A 16,972-nucleotide genomic window follows, 5' to 3' on the forward strand; every position below is an offset into this window, starting at 1 on the left:
GACACGGGGGTGGGCTTGACACCAACACTTAGAGGAAAAATTTGAGGCCATAGGAAAGAGGAGAAAATGATAACATGGCACTCATTACTCAAGAAGGGGGGCCGACACCCCATTTATAAAGAATTCCTGAAAATAAGAGCGGCTGCACAGTGGGAAAAGGGCAGAAGACATTTTCAGACCCTTCACAAAAATAACTATGGCCTTCAACACATTAAAATATGCTTCTTAGTCATAATGAGACATAACTGTCAGAAAAGTTGGAAAATTTATTCTGAGACCAGTAGAAACAGGCACTTTTTTTTTTTTTAAGATTTATTCATTTGACAGAGATCACAAGTAAGCAGAGAGGCAGGCAGAGAGAGAGAGGGAGAGAGCAGGCTCCCCGCCGAGCAGAGAGCCCAATGTGGGGCTCGATCCCAGGACCCCGAGATCATGACCCGAACCAAAGGCAGAGGCTTTAACCCACTGAGCCACCCAGGTGCCCCGAAACAGGCACTTTTATTCATGGTTGGGAAGAACATAACTCGCCTTCCTGGGCAGGTGCTCTGGCCAGATTGATGGGAACCACATGTCACATTGCCGTCACGCCGCGTTCAGTAGAAACGTCTCCACACCAAACCTCATGGCAACTTCCTTCCTAGCAGCACAGACTGGACACAGCCCCACAAGCCCGGGAAGGAGAGTGGGTCCACCCGGGGCCCTCCCCACGATGGGATGCAGTGGAGTGCGACAGAGATGGGAAGGAAGTGGAGACAGACCTTGGAAGTGTTGATCTGCAAAGGTCCGTCTCTGATCCTACTGGCTAGCAGGACTGACCCTCAGGGGACCGCCCCATACATGGGAGCCAGCTCTTTCAAGCACCTTGGGAAGCAGTTTGACCAGTGCGTTGTCAGTGCCCTGCTGTTTGCTGCCACGGGGGCTGGGGCCACAGAGCTCCGAGCCTGACTCAGTCACTGACGAGAGGGGAAGCCTCCACCAGTTCTCGAGGAGACCACCACCCGCTTCCCCCAGTGACCACAACACCCGCCCTTCAGGGTGACCATGGGGACTGCTTCCTTGTAGGTCGTGGAGGATCCAGAAGACTTCATGGGGGGGATCTAGGAACAGAATTCCTGCCATGCCCGCGGTGACCGGAACGGCCACGTGGGGAGAATGGCTTCGGCGCGACTCAGACCAAGGATCCTGCCTCCCCTTCCTTCACCACGGGCCCCATGTGGGTCAGTCCTGAGCCAGTAGACCGGGCATCTGCCTACCCTGCTGCTCCCGGCCGCTGCTCCCAGCTGAGCGGAGACCCTTGCCTGGGACCTGAAGTCCTCGCGGACCTCTGCTCCAGCCAGCCCCAGGCGAGCAGGGGCCATGCCTCCTCACTGCTCTGTGCCCAAGCACCCAAACATGTCACGTGTTCACGAATCCGTGGGCTCCCCCAGCAGCCCCGCGACGTGGGGGCCACAGAGTGTCATGTTCACGCTTTCAGCCACTTGTGTGGCATCGGCAGTGGGTCCGGTCGCTGGGGTGCAGAGTGAACCCCAGACACCCTCCCCACCCTTGGAGCTCCCAGCCTACCCTGTGTGGCAGCCTCTTGCCGGCGGTCAACAAGCGTGGGACACGGGGCTCAAGCATCTCCAGCACCAGCCTGCGCCCGGCTGTGGAGCGCTGAGATCTAGAAACACGTCCTGCCCTAGAACTTGCCCTGGCGCGGGATTCGAGCCAGCCATTGGAAGCAGCTCTAGAGGCCGAGCCGGGTCCCCACAGACGAGAGCCGCTTCGGCTTCGTCCCGTGGACGCCCCAGAGGGAAAGTGAGCGCCGGCGTCCCTTCCCGAGGACAGCCCGCTGCACACCCGTTCCCGCCGCCAGCGCGGCTCCAGCGCCCGGGTCAGAGCCCGAGAGTGGGAGCCAGTTCTCCAGCCGGCTTGACGTCGACCAGAAGGCCACGGCTGTTCCCTTCGCGGAGGCACAGGGCCAGGCGGTCGGGCTGGTGACCTTCTCTCCTCCTGCTGCTTCGGCATCGCCTCAGGATGCACAACTGGCTGCTGCACTTGAGGCCACCTAGGCAGCGGCTCCGGAGCTCGAGGTGTGCGGGTCACCGACCTCAAGGCCCCCCCTTGCCCACTTGGACCAGCTCCAGAGCAAGTCATCTGGACCCCCCCGGCCCACATGAAGCGACAATGCCCGAGGGTGCATCCACGGACACCTTGATCGGTTTCAGAACCAGCTCGAGAGCGAGCACCGGGGACAGAGGCAGCTCCCGCTCGGGCTCAGGCTCCAGCCCTTGGCTGGGCCCACGGCAGGAGCCACGGGCATCCCCGGCATGCACCATGGCTCCGGCCCCTGCTTCTGTCCCGCGCGCGAGCCCCTCCACCCAGAGCCGCCCTTCCCCTTGCCTGTGACAGAGCAATCTCTTCTGTCACGTGTTTATGATTTTTACCTGCAACGGTTAATGTGCAGATTCAGTAAAAGTTAACCTTATGTCCCCTTCAGCTGTACCAATAAAGGCCCAAGGCTTCCTTGGGCTCCTCTGGTAACTCTTGGGGAACATGCCCAGGGCCACGGCATGGGGTGGCTGATGGCCAGGGGTCCCCAAAATGCCCAAACGGCCCCCATAGGCACCCACGTTCTAGAGAAGAGTGCCCTGCCCAGTTCACCAGGCTGGAGACGCTCCAGTGAGCAAACTGTTCTTCTGTTGTATCCCTATGTCCAGAGGATGTGGTCCCAGGAGGCCCGACGGAAAGAGACGTTTCCTACACTGCAGACTCTGGGTCAGGTCTTATCCCTGACGCCTCTGGCCGTTTGCCTGGCGGTACCCAAAGTTAAGACTGAGAGGCCCAGAGCTAGCTGGTCCCACCAGACACCGCTGTGATCTGACTGTGCAGTCCCAGCTCCCCCCCGTATGTGTGTGTGTGCGTGTGTGTGTGTAAAGAGAACTCACACAATGTGGGCCCACCCCGAGCAGGAACAGGGTGACGAGGGGTCAGATGCCTGCTGGGCAGGTCACATTCACAGCCCAGGTCAAGGCTGGCTGAGTGGGACAGGGTGAAGGGTCTGAGCCCTCTGCTCAAGGTTTGTCCCAAGGGCCCTACAGGTGTGGGTCTGATCAGGGAGCGACAAAGGGACTGGGCAGAGCTGTGAGGCCTCCAAGCTGCGCTCCAGCGGCTGCCTTCGCAGAGCTGCGGGGAGGCTGGACTGGCTTCTGCTTCTGCACCTGGCTCCTCGAGTGTGCTAGGGGTGCTGTGGGGCCGGCCCGGGCTCCTTGGATGGCGGAGTAGCTGTGAGAGGAGAGAACGTCACCCGCAGGCCTGCCCTGCGTGTGCCTTTGTGCAGACGGGACCCAAATGGGGGCCTCCCAGAGAAGCCGCACCCAGGAAGGAAGCCTCAGCGGGACGGCTCCCCGAGTGCGGTGCACCTGCTGGGTGCTCTGAGCCCAGTCCCTGCTCCTGGCCCCACACCAGCCTGTGGGGCTCATCCCTGTGGGGCCCAGCACCGACCCATCCCCACACACGCCCAGGCACCCAGCCCCGGCCTTCTCACCCTCGGGCTCGGCCTGCGCGGGCTCTGCGCACTCCAGCTGGGCCAGCAGAAGGCGGGCACGGCGCTCTAGGTCAGAGCTGGGCATGTTGAGCTGCACGTAGGCCACCAGCTGCTTGAGGCAGGGAAAGTCTGGGGGCTGACAGAAGTCCTCCAAGTACTGGTCCAGCCAGGTGCCCAGAATGGAGGAGACGGCACTGGAGGCAGGCGGGCAGGCGGCAGCGTCAGTGGCCTGGCCCTTCCTTCTGCACAGCCCCCTGGGGCACCCCCGGGGATGCTCCATCCAGAGGCCGGGCCCACCCCGCCCACCCCCACTGGCCATCCAGGCAGGGGCAGGTCTGGCCAGCAGGTGCGGGTCTCCACGGGAGGGAGCCCTCCATCTCTGGTGTGAGCACCCCTGCCTTCCCCGGGGGGCCTGACCCACTCCTCTGTCTGTCTGGGGTCCCCCTTGCTGCACCGTAAACCCCAGGAAGGTGGGGAGGGGGCGCGGCGTCTGCTCTGTCCCAGCCCTGGGGCACACGGTAGGCGCTGCAGCAGTCTGTGAGGGAGGAGGGAACGGGCGATGTCCCTCTGCCCAGCCCGCCTGGGCTCTCGTGGCCCTGCAAACCCCAGCGCCTGCTCCGATGCCTGCCGGACCCCCTTCCAGGCGCGTGGGGTCTCCTCTTCCCACCGACACTATTCTCGGGAACCGCAGGAGGGTGGCTGGCCTGGGGCACCGAGGCGCGAGGCCCCCGTGTGAGCCAGTGGCCCCCAGATTGGGTCAGGGCAGGCAGGGCTGGAGTGGGCAGTGAAGCAGGGGACACACGGCCCTCAGGGCCCAAGCCCAGCCCCAGCCTCCCCTCTGCCCCCAGGCCCCAAAGCCCAGCCATAGCCGTCTGACTCGTCCTCCTGCAGGAGAGGCCCCACAGCTCCGCCCTCCAGTGGTGATCACAGACATGGTGGGCCAGGGCTCTGCTCAGTACCCTGGCCCCTGCCTAAGCCCCAGATGTCCCCAACCTGGGAGACAGGGGTTCTCCTCTGTCCTAGGGTCCCTCATCCTTCGGATGACGAGAGCACAGAGGTCCATATGTAGAGAAGGCCAGCTGTGTGTCCCACGGAGTGTCCTGTCCCCACCGCTGCTTTTTAGTTCAGGGTTCCCAGCGGACCCCCACCTGGAACCGAGGCCCACGGGGCAGGGAGACTTGTCCGCCCTGTTCCCTGACTTAGGCAGGCTGTCTAGACGGGGCTTCCTGTCCATGTGCGGAGCGAACGAAGCCCCACAGCATCTACAGGTCTCTGAGTGGGTCCGCGGCCCCTCTGCCAGCCCCCAGGGACCCCTGCTCTGGCTACAGTCGAGATGTGACCCCCAGATAGAATGTGAAACCCCTCACAGCGGGGAAAGCGGCTTTCGCCGAGACACAGGATACCGAGGATTGGGGCAGAGAGCGTGTCGTGGAGGAGACGAGGCTCTCCACGGGCTGGCCACGGGATCGGGAACCTGACCCGACAGGCCCGACAGCAACCTCATGTGTGGGGTCGGGCCTCGGGGCACACAGGGTCCACATGGGACACCTGAGGCTCAGAGAGGGGAAGTGCCCCGCCCGAGACACACAGCCTGCAGGTGAGGGGGAGCCGCTGTGCCGGGCGGGGGACCCTGCTCACCTTTTGGGTGCAGCAGGTGTGGGACCGGCAGTGGGGATCGCTCCCGTGGGAGGTGCAGGTGCACCCGGAGAGGGGACACAGGAGAGGGCGCCGCCCTGGCTCCACCGGCTTCCTCGGGGTGTGAGTGCAGCTGTCTGCATCTCGGGCTCCCGTCCACAGTCAGGGCACACTCATTTTCACAATGGGGCTAAGCTTTGGACAAAGGCGGGACGGTCCCACAACAGAAACTGCACGAATATTCCCGTCCCTATCCTGAGGGGCAACAGAGTATGAAGGACGGCCGTGTCGTCCTACACGTGTGTGAAGGATGATCGTGCACCTGCCGAGGCCAGGGCTGCAGCGGGGGCCGGGGGGTGGGGGAGCAGCCCGGATCACAGCCCTGCACCTGGGATGCAGGCACGTACACCTACAGCGCTCGGGATAAATCCTGGGGAGACGGATGGGAAGCCTGCACCCCATCCCACCCACTCAGCCTTGACCTGGGCTGTGAACATGACCCACCCAGCAGGCATCTGACCCCTCAGCATCCTGCTCCTGCTCGGACTGAGCCCCCTGCTGCCCCCCCCCATTCCTCTTAAGCACACTCACACACGCACACACGCGGGCAGGGGAACTGCGGCTGCACAGTCGGATCACAGCAGCGTCTGGCGGGACTGGCTGGCTCTGGGCCTCCCTGTCTTACCTTTGGGGCCCTCCAGGCAAATGGCCAGAATAGCCGGGTGAGACCTGATCCACAGTCTGCAGTGTAGGAAATGGCCCTCGCTGCCGGCTCCCCTGAGACCACGACCTATGGACATCAGGATAAAGCAGCACAACAGATTGTCCATCAGAGCATCTCAGCCTAGTAAACTGGATGGGGACTGCCTGTAGAATGGGGGTGCCCGTGGCAGCCCCTTGGGTATCTTGGGGACCCCTGGCCATCAGCGTGGCATGTCCCCCACCCCCAGACCATGGCCCTGGGTATGTTCCCAAGAGACAACGCCCACACCCCACAGCCCAGCTGCCTCCAACCTCGCCCTTCTCCCCCCCCCACCTCTGGGGTCCACTCTCCCTTGACCCCACCTGCGGAGTGAGTCCGTGTGCGTCGGCGGGGGCGCGCCCGGGCACCTGTGCCCACACGGAGATGCCCAGAGGAACGGGCCCCACATGGGAACGGCGGGCAGGGTCCCCCAGGATCTCAGGGGCGCATTTTCCAAGGAAACCCCTCAGGAAGGGGCAGCCCGGGCCTGGGGGGCCGAAACCCTCCCTGTTCCTCGAGCCTCTGCTCACCTGTCGGGTCCGGGCCAGTCCCCGCCGCTGCTGCCCTCAGTCTGCCCCTGTCCCAGGAGGGGCTGGACGAGGAACTCGACGAGTGGGCTCAGCGGGACTGGAGGATCCCACCTTCGGGGCGGGCGCGGCGCAGGACCGTTTGGGGCGGGCAGGGCGCCCCCGCCAACGGTCGGCGGTGGCAGGTGGATCCTTGCGGGCGCGCGCAGGGACCCGCAGACAGCGCATGCGCGGGACCCCGGCTCCCGAGGGCGTGCGCGGCAGGGGGGCTCCTACGGGGCGGGTCCCTGTGTCCCCGTCTCCACGGCCGGCTCGGGGACCCTCCCCCCCTCTTAGGCGGGGGCGATGACTGAGTGGACGTGGAGACCGGGGCACTAGAGAGAAATGACACAAACCCCCACCCTGCTGTCCTGACCCCATGTTCCTCTGCCGTGTTCCTCTCAGTGCAGGGCGGGGTCAGGGGAGGGGGAGCTGGAGGGGACCCGTCTGGGCAGGCAGGAGGCCAGGCCGCCTTTTCCTCCTTGGGGACCCTCCCCCTGTCTTCCTGGCAGCACCCCCCTCTCCCCAAGTCCAGCACGCCAAACACCTTCATCTCCCGCCTTAATCCCCAACACGCCCTCCTGAGGTGGGAGTCCCTGACCCCATTTTCAAAGTAGAAACCTGGGGTGCCCAACGTTACCACAGGAGCTTGCCTGGCACCGGGCTGTGGCATGGCCCTGCTGTGGGTTTGAACCCAGATCCATCTGACCCAAAGCGTGAGTTTACAGAGGAGCCCGAGGAAGTAGCCTCGGAGTGCAGCCTTGGGGTTAGGCCATGTGGGATGGGGCCGTGGGGAGGGGCGGCAGGGGGCTCTGAGCGGAACATTCCTGACCGGCTCCCTGGGGGCAACGCCCTGTAGAGGCTGGCGTGGGGTGAAGGGTGCACACTGGGGAGGGCATCTGGACCCCATCACGCAGGGCTCTCTGGATGTTGGGGAAGGAGTCGGGGTCCCTGCCGGATGTGGGGTTCAAGGGACACAATCCGGGCAGTCTTATCAGAGCCACTCATCCAAGATTTGGAGGGAGGTTGGTGGGCATGTTACTGCCCTCACTCAAGCGTGGATCACCACGCCAGGGCTGAGGAGGCTGCCTCAGTTTCCTCCTGTGTAGAGTGGGGTCCCTGGGGATCGCCTGCCTCCTCCCAGGCCTGGGCGTGCTGCCCGGAAGGTCCAGAGATGGCTCCCGGTCAGTAGCTGTTCCAGAGCGGCCAGTACCAAAGGGACGCCCCTTCTGCCCAGCTGAGTAGGACACTCTTGGGCGTGGTGCCAGTCCACACGTCCAGGCCTACGGGGAGCAACTTCGCCCCCCGGCTGGGTGGACACTGGCAGCGAGGAGCTGTGGTTGCAGATCCTGAGCCACAGAGCTCGTGGGAGCCCGAGGCTGCCACCGATTTGGAGGAGGCTGAGGAGGGGGAGGTGCTGCTGCCTGAGGCTGTGATGGGGCCTGAGGTCTCCAGGGACGACTGGGAGGTCAACTCCGGAATGAGAGGAGTTGCAGGACTGTCAGAAACACTGGATCGTGCCGGGCACTCCATGCAGCATCTCGCCCAGAGGCTCCTGGAGACTGAGGCTTCTTGGGTCCTTGTGGGTGTGCAGTGGGGACCCGGGCTCCAGGAAGGGATCTGTCAGGGGGAAAGGGTGGGACAGTCACCTTCTTTTCCTGGCCGTCAGGGACTCTGCGATGCGGCCCATGTGGATCTCCTCCACATCCACGTCGGGCTGGAGGAGCTGCCTGAGTGTAGCCAAGTAGGGAGGCAGTGTCCCTGCTGGGTGGGGAGGGGCTGCATCTGAGCTGCTCACAGGACGTGGAGTGGGGGCTCCTTTCGGTCTTGGCTGCTGTGTCGGGGTCTGGTGGTGGAGTCGACGGGCTGACATTGCACTGAGCAGACGCCCTTGGTGAGTGGGTGCTCTTGGTTGCGTATGGGCCCAGGTGGCAGTGGCCCACACGCAGGAAGGTGTGAGGAAGTGCACAGAAGACAGTGCCCTGGGCCGTGCAGGGCTTTCTGCCCGTGGGCAGTGCTCCTTGGCAAAATTCAGCCAGTCTTCTTGTTCGTCGAGCACAGAAGGTGCCTAAGGTCGTGCATGGTTCATGGGAAGCAGGGCAGTCTGTTGCTGGGCGTCATGCCCGGCAGCAGGGGCGCATCAGGCTGACGTGACGGTCTGGGGGTGGCCTGGAATGCCAGCTGAGGTAGGAGTTGCCCAGGTAGCCTGATCCACGGGGGTCTGTAACTGCTTATCCACCCAAAAACCCAGACCTGGACAGTGGCCCTGAGGCTGACTTGTATTTGTGGTTATTCGTTTCCTCTGGGTCAGTAGAAGAAGAAGATCTAAGGAAACCTAATGTGAGTAGAGCAAAAAAATTAGGAAGGTTAGAACAGAGATAATTGGAGAAGAGCGCTCAAGAAAATCAGCGAAAAATCGGTTCTCTTTTAGAGATTTACCAAATTCACAAGAGAGACCAAAATGGAACCATTTTAGACCAACGTACTGGCTCACTGAGATGAAGCTGGTAATTCTGAGAAGTAAGCAAACTACCGAAGTGACTCCGGGGGAAATGGAAACCCCAAGTAGACCTCCAGTGAGTAAATTCCCTCAGCAGCAGCGAGAACTTCACAGCAATAAAAGTCCAGAACCTGAGGCTTTCACCGGTGATCTGTCCGTGCATTAAAGAAGAGATCATAGCAATCCTTCTGAAACTGAAAAAAGGACAAGAGGAGGGAACACTTCCCATGAACCTAGAACGCCAACATCGTCCTTTTTCCAAAGACTGACAAAGACGTTACAGGAAGAGACAACTGCTAGTGAAAATCCACTATGAAGAGAGATAAAAAAATCCTCAGTAGAATTCCAGCAGACAGAATCTGGCAGCACATCGGAAGGACAATGCATCATGACCAAGGGTGACATACACCGGGAGTGCCAAGGCTGTTCAACGTCGCTAGTTAATGTCGTAACGCCATCGGTAAGAAACGTGATCATCTCGATTGATTAGGATACGCTTTGACAAAATCCAAACCTGTTCATGATCGGTGCTCACGGTAAAATAGAAATAGAAGATTACGTTGTGATAAAGGAGGGTGCCTGGGTCGCTCCACGGGGTGAGTGTCTGGCTTCTGGTTTGGGCTCAGGTCGTGATGTCACGCGTCCTGCGGTCCAGCCCATGGCAGGTTCTGCCCTCAGCAGGGAATCTGCTGCGGATTCTCTCCCTCTCCTGTCTCTTCTTTCACGTTTTCTCTCTTTCTTCCCCCCAACCTCTCAAATAAATAGTCTTTAAAATGTAGGATAAAGGTTATTTATTTAAAAAGCTCATATGGGGCGCCTGGGTGGCTCAGTGGGTTAAGCCGCTGCCTTCGGCTCAGGTCATGATGTCAGGGTCCTGGGATCGAGCCCCACGTCGGGCTCTCTGCTCAGTGGGGAGTCCGTTTCCCTTCCTCTCTCTCTGCCTGCCTCTCTGCCTACTTGTGATCTCTCTCTGTCAAATAAATAAATAAAATCTTAAAAAATAAAAAAAAAAATAAAAAAAAATAAATAAAAAGCTCATATGTATATTATTCTCAGTGGTGAAAGGCTGAAAGTTTTCTCCTTAAGATCCAAAATTAATCAGCGATGCCCGCTCCCACCACTTCATGTCAATAGGGTCACTGAAATTTGGTCAGAGAAAATATACAAGGTGAATTATTAAAATGGAATGGAAGAAAGTGTTTATTTATAAATGACATCATCTTCTATGCAAAACTCCAAAGAATGTAAAAAAAGACACCTCTATGTGAGATTATAACATTTTCTGAGAAGGTGTGAGCAGAGAAGACAGACACGTATGGGCCAATGGAAGACCAGTGAGAATCCAGGAATACAGCCGTGTGCGGCCACTTGTTTCCGAACATGGATACCAGGGTCATTCAAGGAGGCAAGAACAGTGTTTGTGACAACCAGTGTGAAGAAACCAGATGTCCACCTGCAAAGATGAAGTCAGAGCATGACCTCACACCATGTAAAAAAGTGAACTCCAAAGGGATCAAGGAACAAACTTTAAGAGCAGAAACTCTGAGCACTTCAGAAGTAAACCAAGAGCACTTAGGGGCACGTCTTCATTCCTTTGGACCTGGCAGCGGTGTCTCTAATACGGCAGCCAAAGCAGGACAACAGAGAAAACAGGTATCTCGGGCTTCATTATTGTAAAAAACGTTTGTGAATGAAAGGACACTCTCAAGAGAATGTGAGGAAGCCCAAAGCGTGGTAGAATGTTTGCAAACCCTAAATCTCATAAGGGCCTTGCCTCTAGAATGTACAGAGAATTCCTACAATTTAAGAACATGAACAATCCCACTCCAAATAATTTCCCCAAAGAAGACAGCCAGACAGCCCGGCAGGCACACGGGAAGGGGACCCTCACCAGATGGTGCAGAAACGCAAGCCGACACCACCGGGACACACGTTTCCCCACCCCGGAGGGGCGAGCCGGACCAAGCAGGAGGAACCAGTGTTGCAGAGGAGTCTGGGAAACAGGAGCCCTGGACCGTCGCTGGGGGAGACGTAACATGGTGGAGCTACAGGAGCCGAGGGGTGGCAGGTCCACGAGCTGGTAGGCATCGTGTCCTCACTGAGCCCATTCCGCTGGTCGTCCAAACCGAGGACTTGAACGCAGGCGCTCTAACAAAGCCGGCACAGAAGTATTCCCAGCAGCCCTGCTGACAAGACCCGAAAGAGGAAAGCAGCCCCCGTGCGGTCCACGGGTGAGTGGATCAACACGTCGCGGCGTGTTCCTACGGGGGGGTTCATTCAGCCAGAGCAGGAACCACGTGTTGGTACTCGCGGTCCCTTGGAAAACATTATACTCAGTGGAAGACTGAGTATATACTCAGAGTATATACTGCCTGATACTGCTTGTATGAGAAATTCATCACAGGTAAATGAGCGGGCCCAGCGCCAGACTCGTGGTTGACCGGGACGGGCGGGAGGGGGCTGGCCAGTGACGGACCGCTCCGTGGGCGCAGGGGTTTTCTCCAGGGCATGACACGTTCCGGGTCTGGATGGTGGAGATGGTTCACAGCCTGGGGAAGGTAGTTAATATCAGGGAATTGCACACTTGGAAATGGTTAAGAAGATACCGTTTATTTTATATTAGGTTTGAAACATAACATACCCGAATCATGAAAAGAGAAAAAAAGCAAAACCTGAAGGAAAAGGAGTGCGTTCCCCGGAGCGGACAGGAAGACGCTGGTCCTGGCCCTGGCACCGGGTGTGGCTCCGCAGCGGGAGAGGCGGTGGGGCCGGTGCGGGCTCTGTCCGTGGAGCGGGGCTGGATCTGGTCTCGCCGTGCACAGCCCCCCAGCCCCAGCCCTGCGGTGGGAGCCCGCGCTGGCTCCGTGTCGGGGGTGGGGTTGGGCGCCTGGACGAGGCCCGCGGGATGGGCCGGATCCTGCCCCAGGACCTGGAACGGGCCAGCCTGGCATGAGTCTGCGGCCGGGGGCTGCCCTCCCAGCTCGTGGGCCGGCGGCGGGAGCTCGGTCTGCGCTCCTCCGCGGTCGGGGGCTCCGTGGGCTCCCCCCAAGCTGGTTGGGAAGGCTCAGCGCCCCCGGGGGACGGATGGGGGAGTTAGGAGAACGGAGGCCCGGGTCCTTCCGAGCCTGGAAGGGGCTGACCGGGTCCGGGTTCCTGCCTTCTCTTGGGAGGCCGCAAAGCTGCCCGCAAGTCTGGGGGGTGGCGAGGCGTGGAGGGGCTCTTCCCTGGCTCCTCCTTCCCCTGCCGTGTGGACAGGAGCCGGGAAAGTGTGGCCTTGGGGACTGTCGGTGTCCGTCCAAAGCCCCCCTGGAAGGGAGGAAGCTCAGAGCTGCTGCAGCCCAAGTCCAGGCTGGCACCGGCCTCGCCACGGGCAGAGGGTGGGACCGGCCTGGCTGGGACTGGGAGGGCGCCGTCCTGAGTCTCTGCAAGAGCAGCGAAGTCAGAGCTTAAGGCGAACAGCCACACGGGAAGTGTTAAGACCGTGATGCCCGCTGGGGGCCCCCTGGGTGGCTCCGTGGCTCAGGCGCCCCCGACTCTCGCTTTGGCTCAGGTCCGGACCTCAGGGCTCTCGGATCAAGGCCCCCATCACGCTCCCCCGTCAGCGTGGAGACTGCTTGCAATCTCTCCTGCTCTCGCTCGGTTCTCCCTGCTTGTGCTGTTTCTCTGAAATAAACAAGTGTTCGGTGGAGAGAACACTGGTGGCCGGAGGACGAGCGGGGCGCGCGCTGTGCCGGGAGGAAGGGGGAGCCGGGCGGGTGGAGGGTGTCGTGCGGGAGAAGGCAGCAGACAAGGACGGCTGGGAGCCAGGACTCGGCGGGGCGATGCGCGCCGCTCACGGAGGCGGAGAGATTCCACACACCCCTGCAGGGGAGCAGAGCCACTGCAGACACGCAAGACTGGGGGTTCGTGGCTCATGAGTCATTCCTCAGTAAAGCCGTTCCTAACTGTTTGGCGGAGCTCCAGTTACATCGACGGTAACGGAAAGGCTGGCGTGGCCATCCTGGCCGGAGCGGCCTTGAGGATCCACAGCCCCGCAGAGGCTAAGGTAGGTCAGGGCAGGATGGAGGGGCTCTGACACCTCCATCGGGGGTGCTGACGCCCCCAGTGACAGAGCTGCGAGTCCCCCAGGGGAAATCTGCCCAAAACAACGGCAGAGGCTACGTGGTGCCTCTCTCAGGCCGAGAGACACCAGGCAGAACTCCAGTGGATCAGGGAGAGCTAGATGCGGGCTGGGAGCTGATCTAAGGACCCAGAGCGCTGTGTCTGGGCACAAGCGGCCGGCTGGCCACCCACATCTAGGGCAGCAACGAGAACTCACCGCCTGGTCCATGAAGCAAGGTCCGTCTCAAGGAACCGGTGCCCTCCCAGGCATGATGTCGGCTGTGGCAGGGTTTAGTTGTTAGAGTCAAGGGGTGATTGCCTAAGTTCCACGTTTAGAAGTTGAAAACGTACTTCTAAGTTACTTGCAGGTCTTGGAACCTAACCCCAAGTGTCAACCCTGAAAATACCCTGATTCACCTTCTCGGCCTCCCCAGGCCTGGCCGGTCACGTCCCTCCCTGGCCCAGAGCTTCGGGGCTGCTGGTGTGCGGGGCAGGGCAGCCCGTGATGTGTCCTGGGCCAGGTGGCCACAGGAGCAGCTCATTCGGGGGCCTTAGTGGATGACGGCACGTGGACAATAGAGCAGAAAGGGTCAGAAAGTCACGAGGGTTCTCGGAGGCCTGGGACACAAAGCCGGGTGTTGTGTGCCTCAGGGGTGACACACCTGCGTGTAGCATCGTGGGAGAAATCGTCCAAGGACCAAAGGTCAGAGACATTTCCAGAACCAAATGGTGGTAGTCCCCAGTTTCGAAGGTAGCCCACCCTCCTGGGGCAGAGGGAAGTGGATGAAGATTGCCCTATTCCGAACCCCTCCTGCACGGGCACTGGGGTTCCAACAGTCCCAAACGTCGTGGTAAGATGACAAGTAGTAAGGGGAGAGCTCGCTGAAGTGGAGTCAGGAGGGGAGGAAGAGGAGCTCTTGGGCACTGTGCCGGCCAGAGTCTGTTCCAGGGAGAACCGTCGTCCCAAACCCCAGGAGATGGAACCTCAAGAGGGAATCACGAGGACGGACCCAACAGGGAAGGAGGGACATTGCATCTCCGACGAGAAATCCACCAGCCCAGCGGCTCAGCCGGTGAGGACCTGCCCTCGCCCTGAAGTCCTGCTCCCACCCAGGGGACTTCGGGTCAGGACAGCCCCTTCTAGCATCCTCATAAAATAACTCTCCTTTCTTTGTTGGGTTTCACGGTGGCTTTGTTATAGCTTGCATGTCCCAAATTATAGTTCTCTGCTATTCCCGAATAAAGCCATTTTGGGGGCAAAGTACTGGTGGTTTTTAGGTCAGCAGGAGTCTCCCGTTGGCACTGGTTCTTTGGGTGAGGCTGGGAAGAAGGAAGCCGGCCGTCCCTCCTATTTGGGGCCCCAGGACTTGAACTAATGCATGTTCAGAAATTCAGAGAGGGGCTGTAACCAATCAGGTAGCCCAAGTGAGGCGTCTGTTGGCCAGACCTGGGGATGGGGGACCGAGGATCCGCAGACCCCGGTGGGTCGTCTCATCCAGCTCACCGCTCTAGTCTGGCAGGAAGTCGTGGGAACCTTGCATACGTGGCCTGTGGAACTAAAAGTTCGCTGCATGTTCTCTGCTGTTGGGTCGTGACAGACACCCGCGTTGGCCCTGGGAGCTCAGTTATGGTCTCATAGCAGCGTTCCAGCTTCAGAGAGGAACCACCATGCTGCTTTTCCAAGGGTCTGAGCTCTGCGTGTGGCAAAGGTGTGTCTTCCTGATCCTCCCGCGACCATCTGTTGGGCGGGTGAGCAGGTGACATGACCAGGCTCCTCCGCATCTACCTCTCCATGGGGATCTGCCCTTTCTGTTCCAGGGGATGTCTGGGAGTTTCACTTAGTGCAGACCTCAGTGGACTCCAGGCTTTGTGTGGGCAGCAGAGGCGAGCACTGAATCCGTCCTAGTTCCCTAGCTAGCGCGTCAGACCTTGGTCGCACGCGCCAGCCAGTCTGGGATTACGTCCCTCCTTCTGGCCAAGCACTTCCAGGATCAGTTCCCACATACTTCGCTGATTTTTTTTTTTTCCCAGTATAAAGCAGCAAATGTTTCTGTTCCCTTAGTGAGTTCAACCTTCCTGTTTTGACCTTGTAATTGGGTACTCGGGGCCTGCTGGGGTCCGACTCCGCTTGCAGGTCTAGAGATAGGAAGGCGAGATGGATGTAGCGATGAGGAAGCCGGCTCCTCGCGCTTTTGCAGGGAACCTGAAACTGGTCTGCTCAACTGGTAAAGTTCATCAGTTAAGAAAACAGGCAGACTCCACGTGGGATCTGAAAGCTTTTGTCTGCAAGCGCCACATGTTCTCCCATTTCACTGGCCCAAACCAGTCCCGCAGCTGCACCCAACTTCCAGTGGGCACAGAAATGCAACCTGCTCAGGGCCCGGGGGGAGGGCCAGATTGCTTTGAAGAGGCTGACGCCTCCTGAGCAGAGGCTGGCGGCCAGCGCCCTTGGCACACATTTCTACATCAGGCTTGCCTCTCTGCGGCAAGCTGTGGATGACAAGTCTGTGGAGCTGAGCGGTAAGGGGATTAAGAGATTAGGGCACGTCCACCCTGAAGAAGTCAGCACGAAGCTGGTATTTCTTCTTTCTGAAGGCACCAAAGCCAGCGAGGAAAATAAAAGCAGAAAACAAGACGATCTTGTTGTAAGTAGGAGGCATTGGCGTCCCGACCCACACAGCCGCTGACGGCGCAGAAGCCAGCAGGAAACGAACGGGAGCAAAATGCAGTGAGGAGCGGATGTCCTTGGTCGTCGCTCTCTGGGAGGATCCGTAAGTCCCCGCTCCGAGAGGCAGATGCAAAGCCTGTGTCAGCTCCGGGAATATGAGGGGCAGCATGGCAGCTGGAGCCCGTGTGGGAGTTTGGGCCTGGGAAGCGGAGTGCGGCGTGGGGACAAAGACTCAACCACCTGGCCGGAGCACCTCTGTGGGCGTGGGGTGACAGCGACATTGCTCCGAGACTGTCCCTACAGCTTCCTGTTCTCTCCGACTCGGGGGTGTAAAAGCTGAAGCTACACACCCAGCCCTCGGTTATGAGGAAAATCCTGTTGCTCTGAAAGATAATCACATCTCCTCCTGCTTCCGTGACCCGTGCACATACCTGTGCGGGGAAGAACCTTACTCTGTCATGAGTTTCCACGTGGGAATTTGGGTGAGATCTGTGTAGAAATACCACCCGGTGCAAAGGAGAGAGCCAGGGACAAGTGCACTTGAAGAACATGTGCCAGTGAATTTTCTCAAATATTTCTTTAGGAATTAAAAAAAAAAAAAACACGCAAAAGCCAATCACCTCTCTAAAGGAAGCCCAAAGTAGAAAAACGACCTTGTAGAGGCAATAGTGAGTCAACAGAAGGATTAAAAAATATCAGGCAAGGGACACCCGGCTGGCTCAGTGCGTGGAACATGTGACTCCTGATCTCAGGGTTGTGAGTTCGAGCCCTACACTGGGTGTGGAAGTCACTTAAAAATAATATAATTCTAGGGGCATCTGGTTGGCTCAGTGGGTTAAGCTTCTACCTTTGGTTCAGGTCATGATCTCAGGATTCTGGGATCGAGCCCCGTGTGGGGCTCCCTGCTCAGCGGGGAGCCTGCTTCCCTCCTCTCTCTCTGCCTGCCTCTCTGCCTACTTGTGATCTGTGTCAAATGAATAAGTAAAATATTAAAAAATACAAAAAATTCTAAAATATGTCAGACAAGGTCAGAATGGGAGAAAGGTAGGTCATCACAGCAGTAAAACTGAAGCAGCATAAGAAAGACTACACACTCCTCCAATTTCACCCATGAAGACACAGAGAGGCAGGGACAAAACACACAAGGAAATAAAAGAAGGGGAAGCATTCAGTAGGTGCAAAGAGAAATGCCAAAGTATCGGGACTCAAGGAAAGAGCCCAACAAAGAGCACAA

General features: G+C 59.2%; 1 protein-coding gene across 2 annotated transcripts; it reads right to left on the reverse strand.

Moving 5' to 3' along the window:
* Positions 1-423: 423 nt before the first annotated feature.
* Positions 424-6,617, reverse strand: LOC116571094 (ral guanine nucleotide dissociation stimulator-like). 2 transcript variants are annotated; one of them, XM_032308847.1, is made up of 5 exons: positions 6,434-6,617; positions 5,847-5,951; positions 5,165-5,356; positions 3,527-3,720; positions 424-3,264 (listed from the first exon to the last, which is right to left on the reverse strand). In XM_032308847.1, exons 3-5 carry the CDS (start codon positions 5,302-5,304, stop codon positions 3,218-3,220), a joined length of 381 nt encoding a protein of 126 aa, XP_032164738.1. In that variant the 5' UTR covers positions 5,305-5,356; positions 5,847-5,951; positions 6,434-6,617; the 3' UTR covers positions 424-3,217. The 2 variants fall into 2 exon arrangements, 1 of the variants encoding a protein (XP_032164738.1); XR_004277706.1 differs by lacking the exon at positions 5,165-5,356.
* Between the last annotated feature and the right edge of the window lie 10,355 nt (positions 6,618-16,972).

The sequence above is a fragment of the Mustela erminea genome, chromosome 12 (genome assembly GCF_009829155.1).
Source record: "Mustela erminea isolate mMusErm1 chromosome 12, mMusErm1.Pri, whole genome shotgun sequence".
Taxonomy (NCBI): Eukaryota; Metazoa; Chordata; class Mammalia; order Carnivora; family Mustelidae; genus Mustela; species Mustela erminea.

Excerpts from the sequence above, each read along its gene's own strand:
- LOC116571094 (XM_032308847.1), bottom strand. The coding sequence starts at position 5,304 with ATGCAGACAGCTGCACTCACACCCCGAGGAAGCCGGTGGAGCCAGGGC. Across the intron at positions 3,721-5,164 it reads ACACCTGCTGCACCCAAAAG|TGCCGTCTCCTCCATTCTGG; the intron begins GTGAGCAGGGTC and ends GCCTGCCTCCAG. Across the intron at positions 3,265-3,526 it reads CGCGCAGGCCGAGCCCGAGG|CTACTCCGCCATCCAAGGAG; the intron begins GTGAGAAGGCCG and ends CTCCTCTCACAG.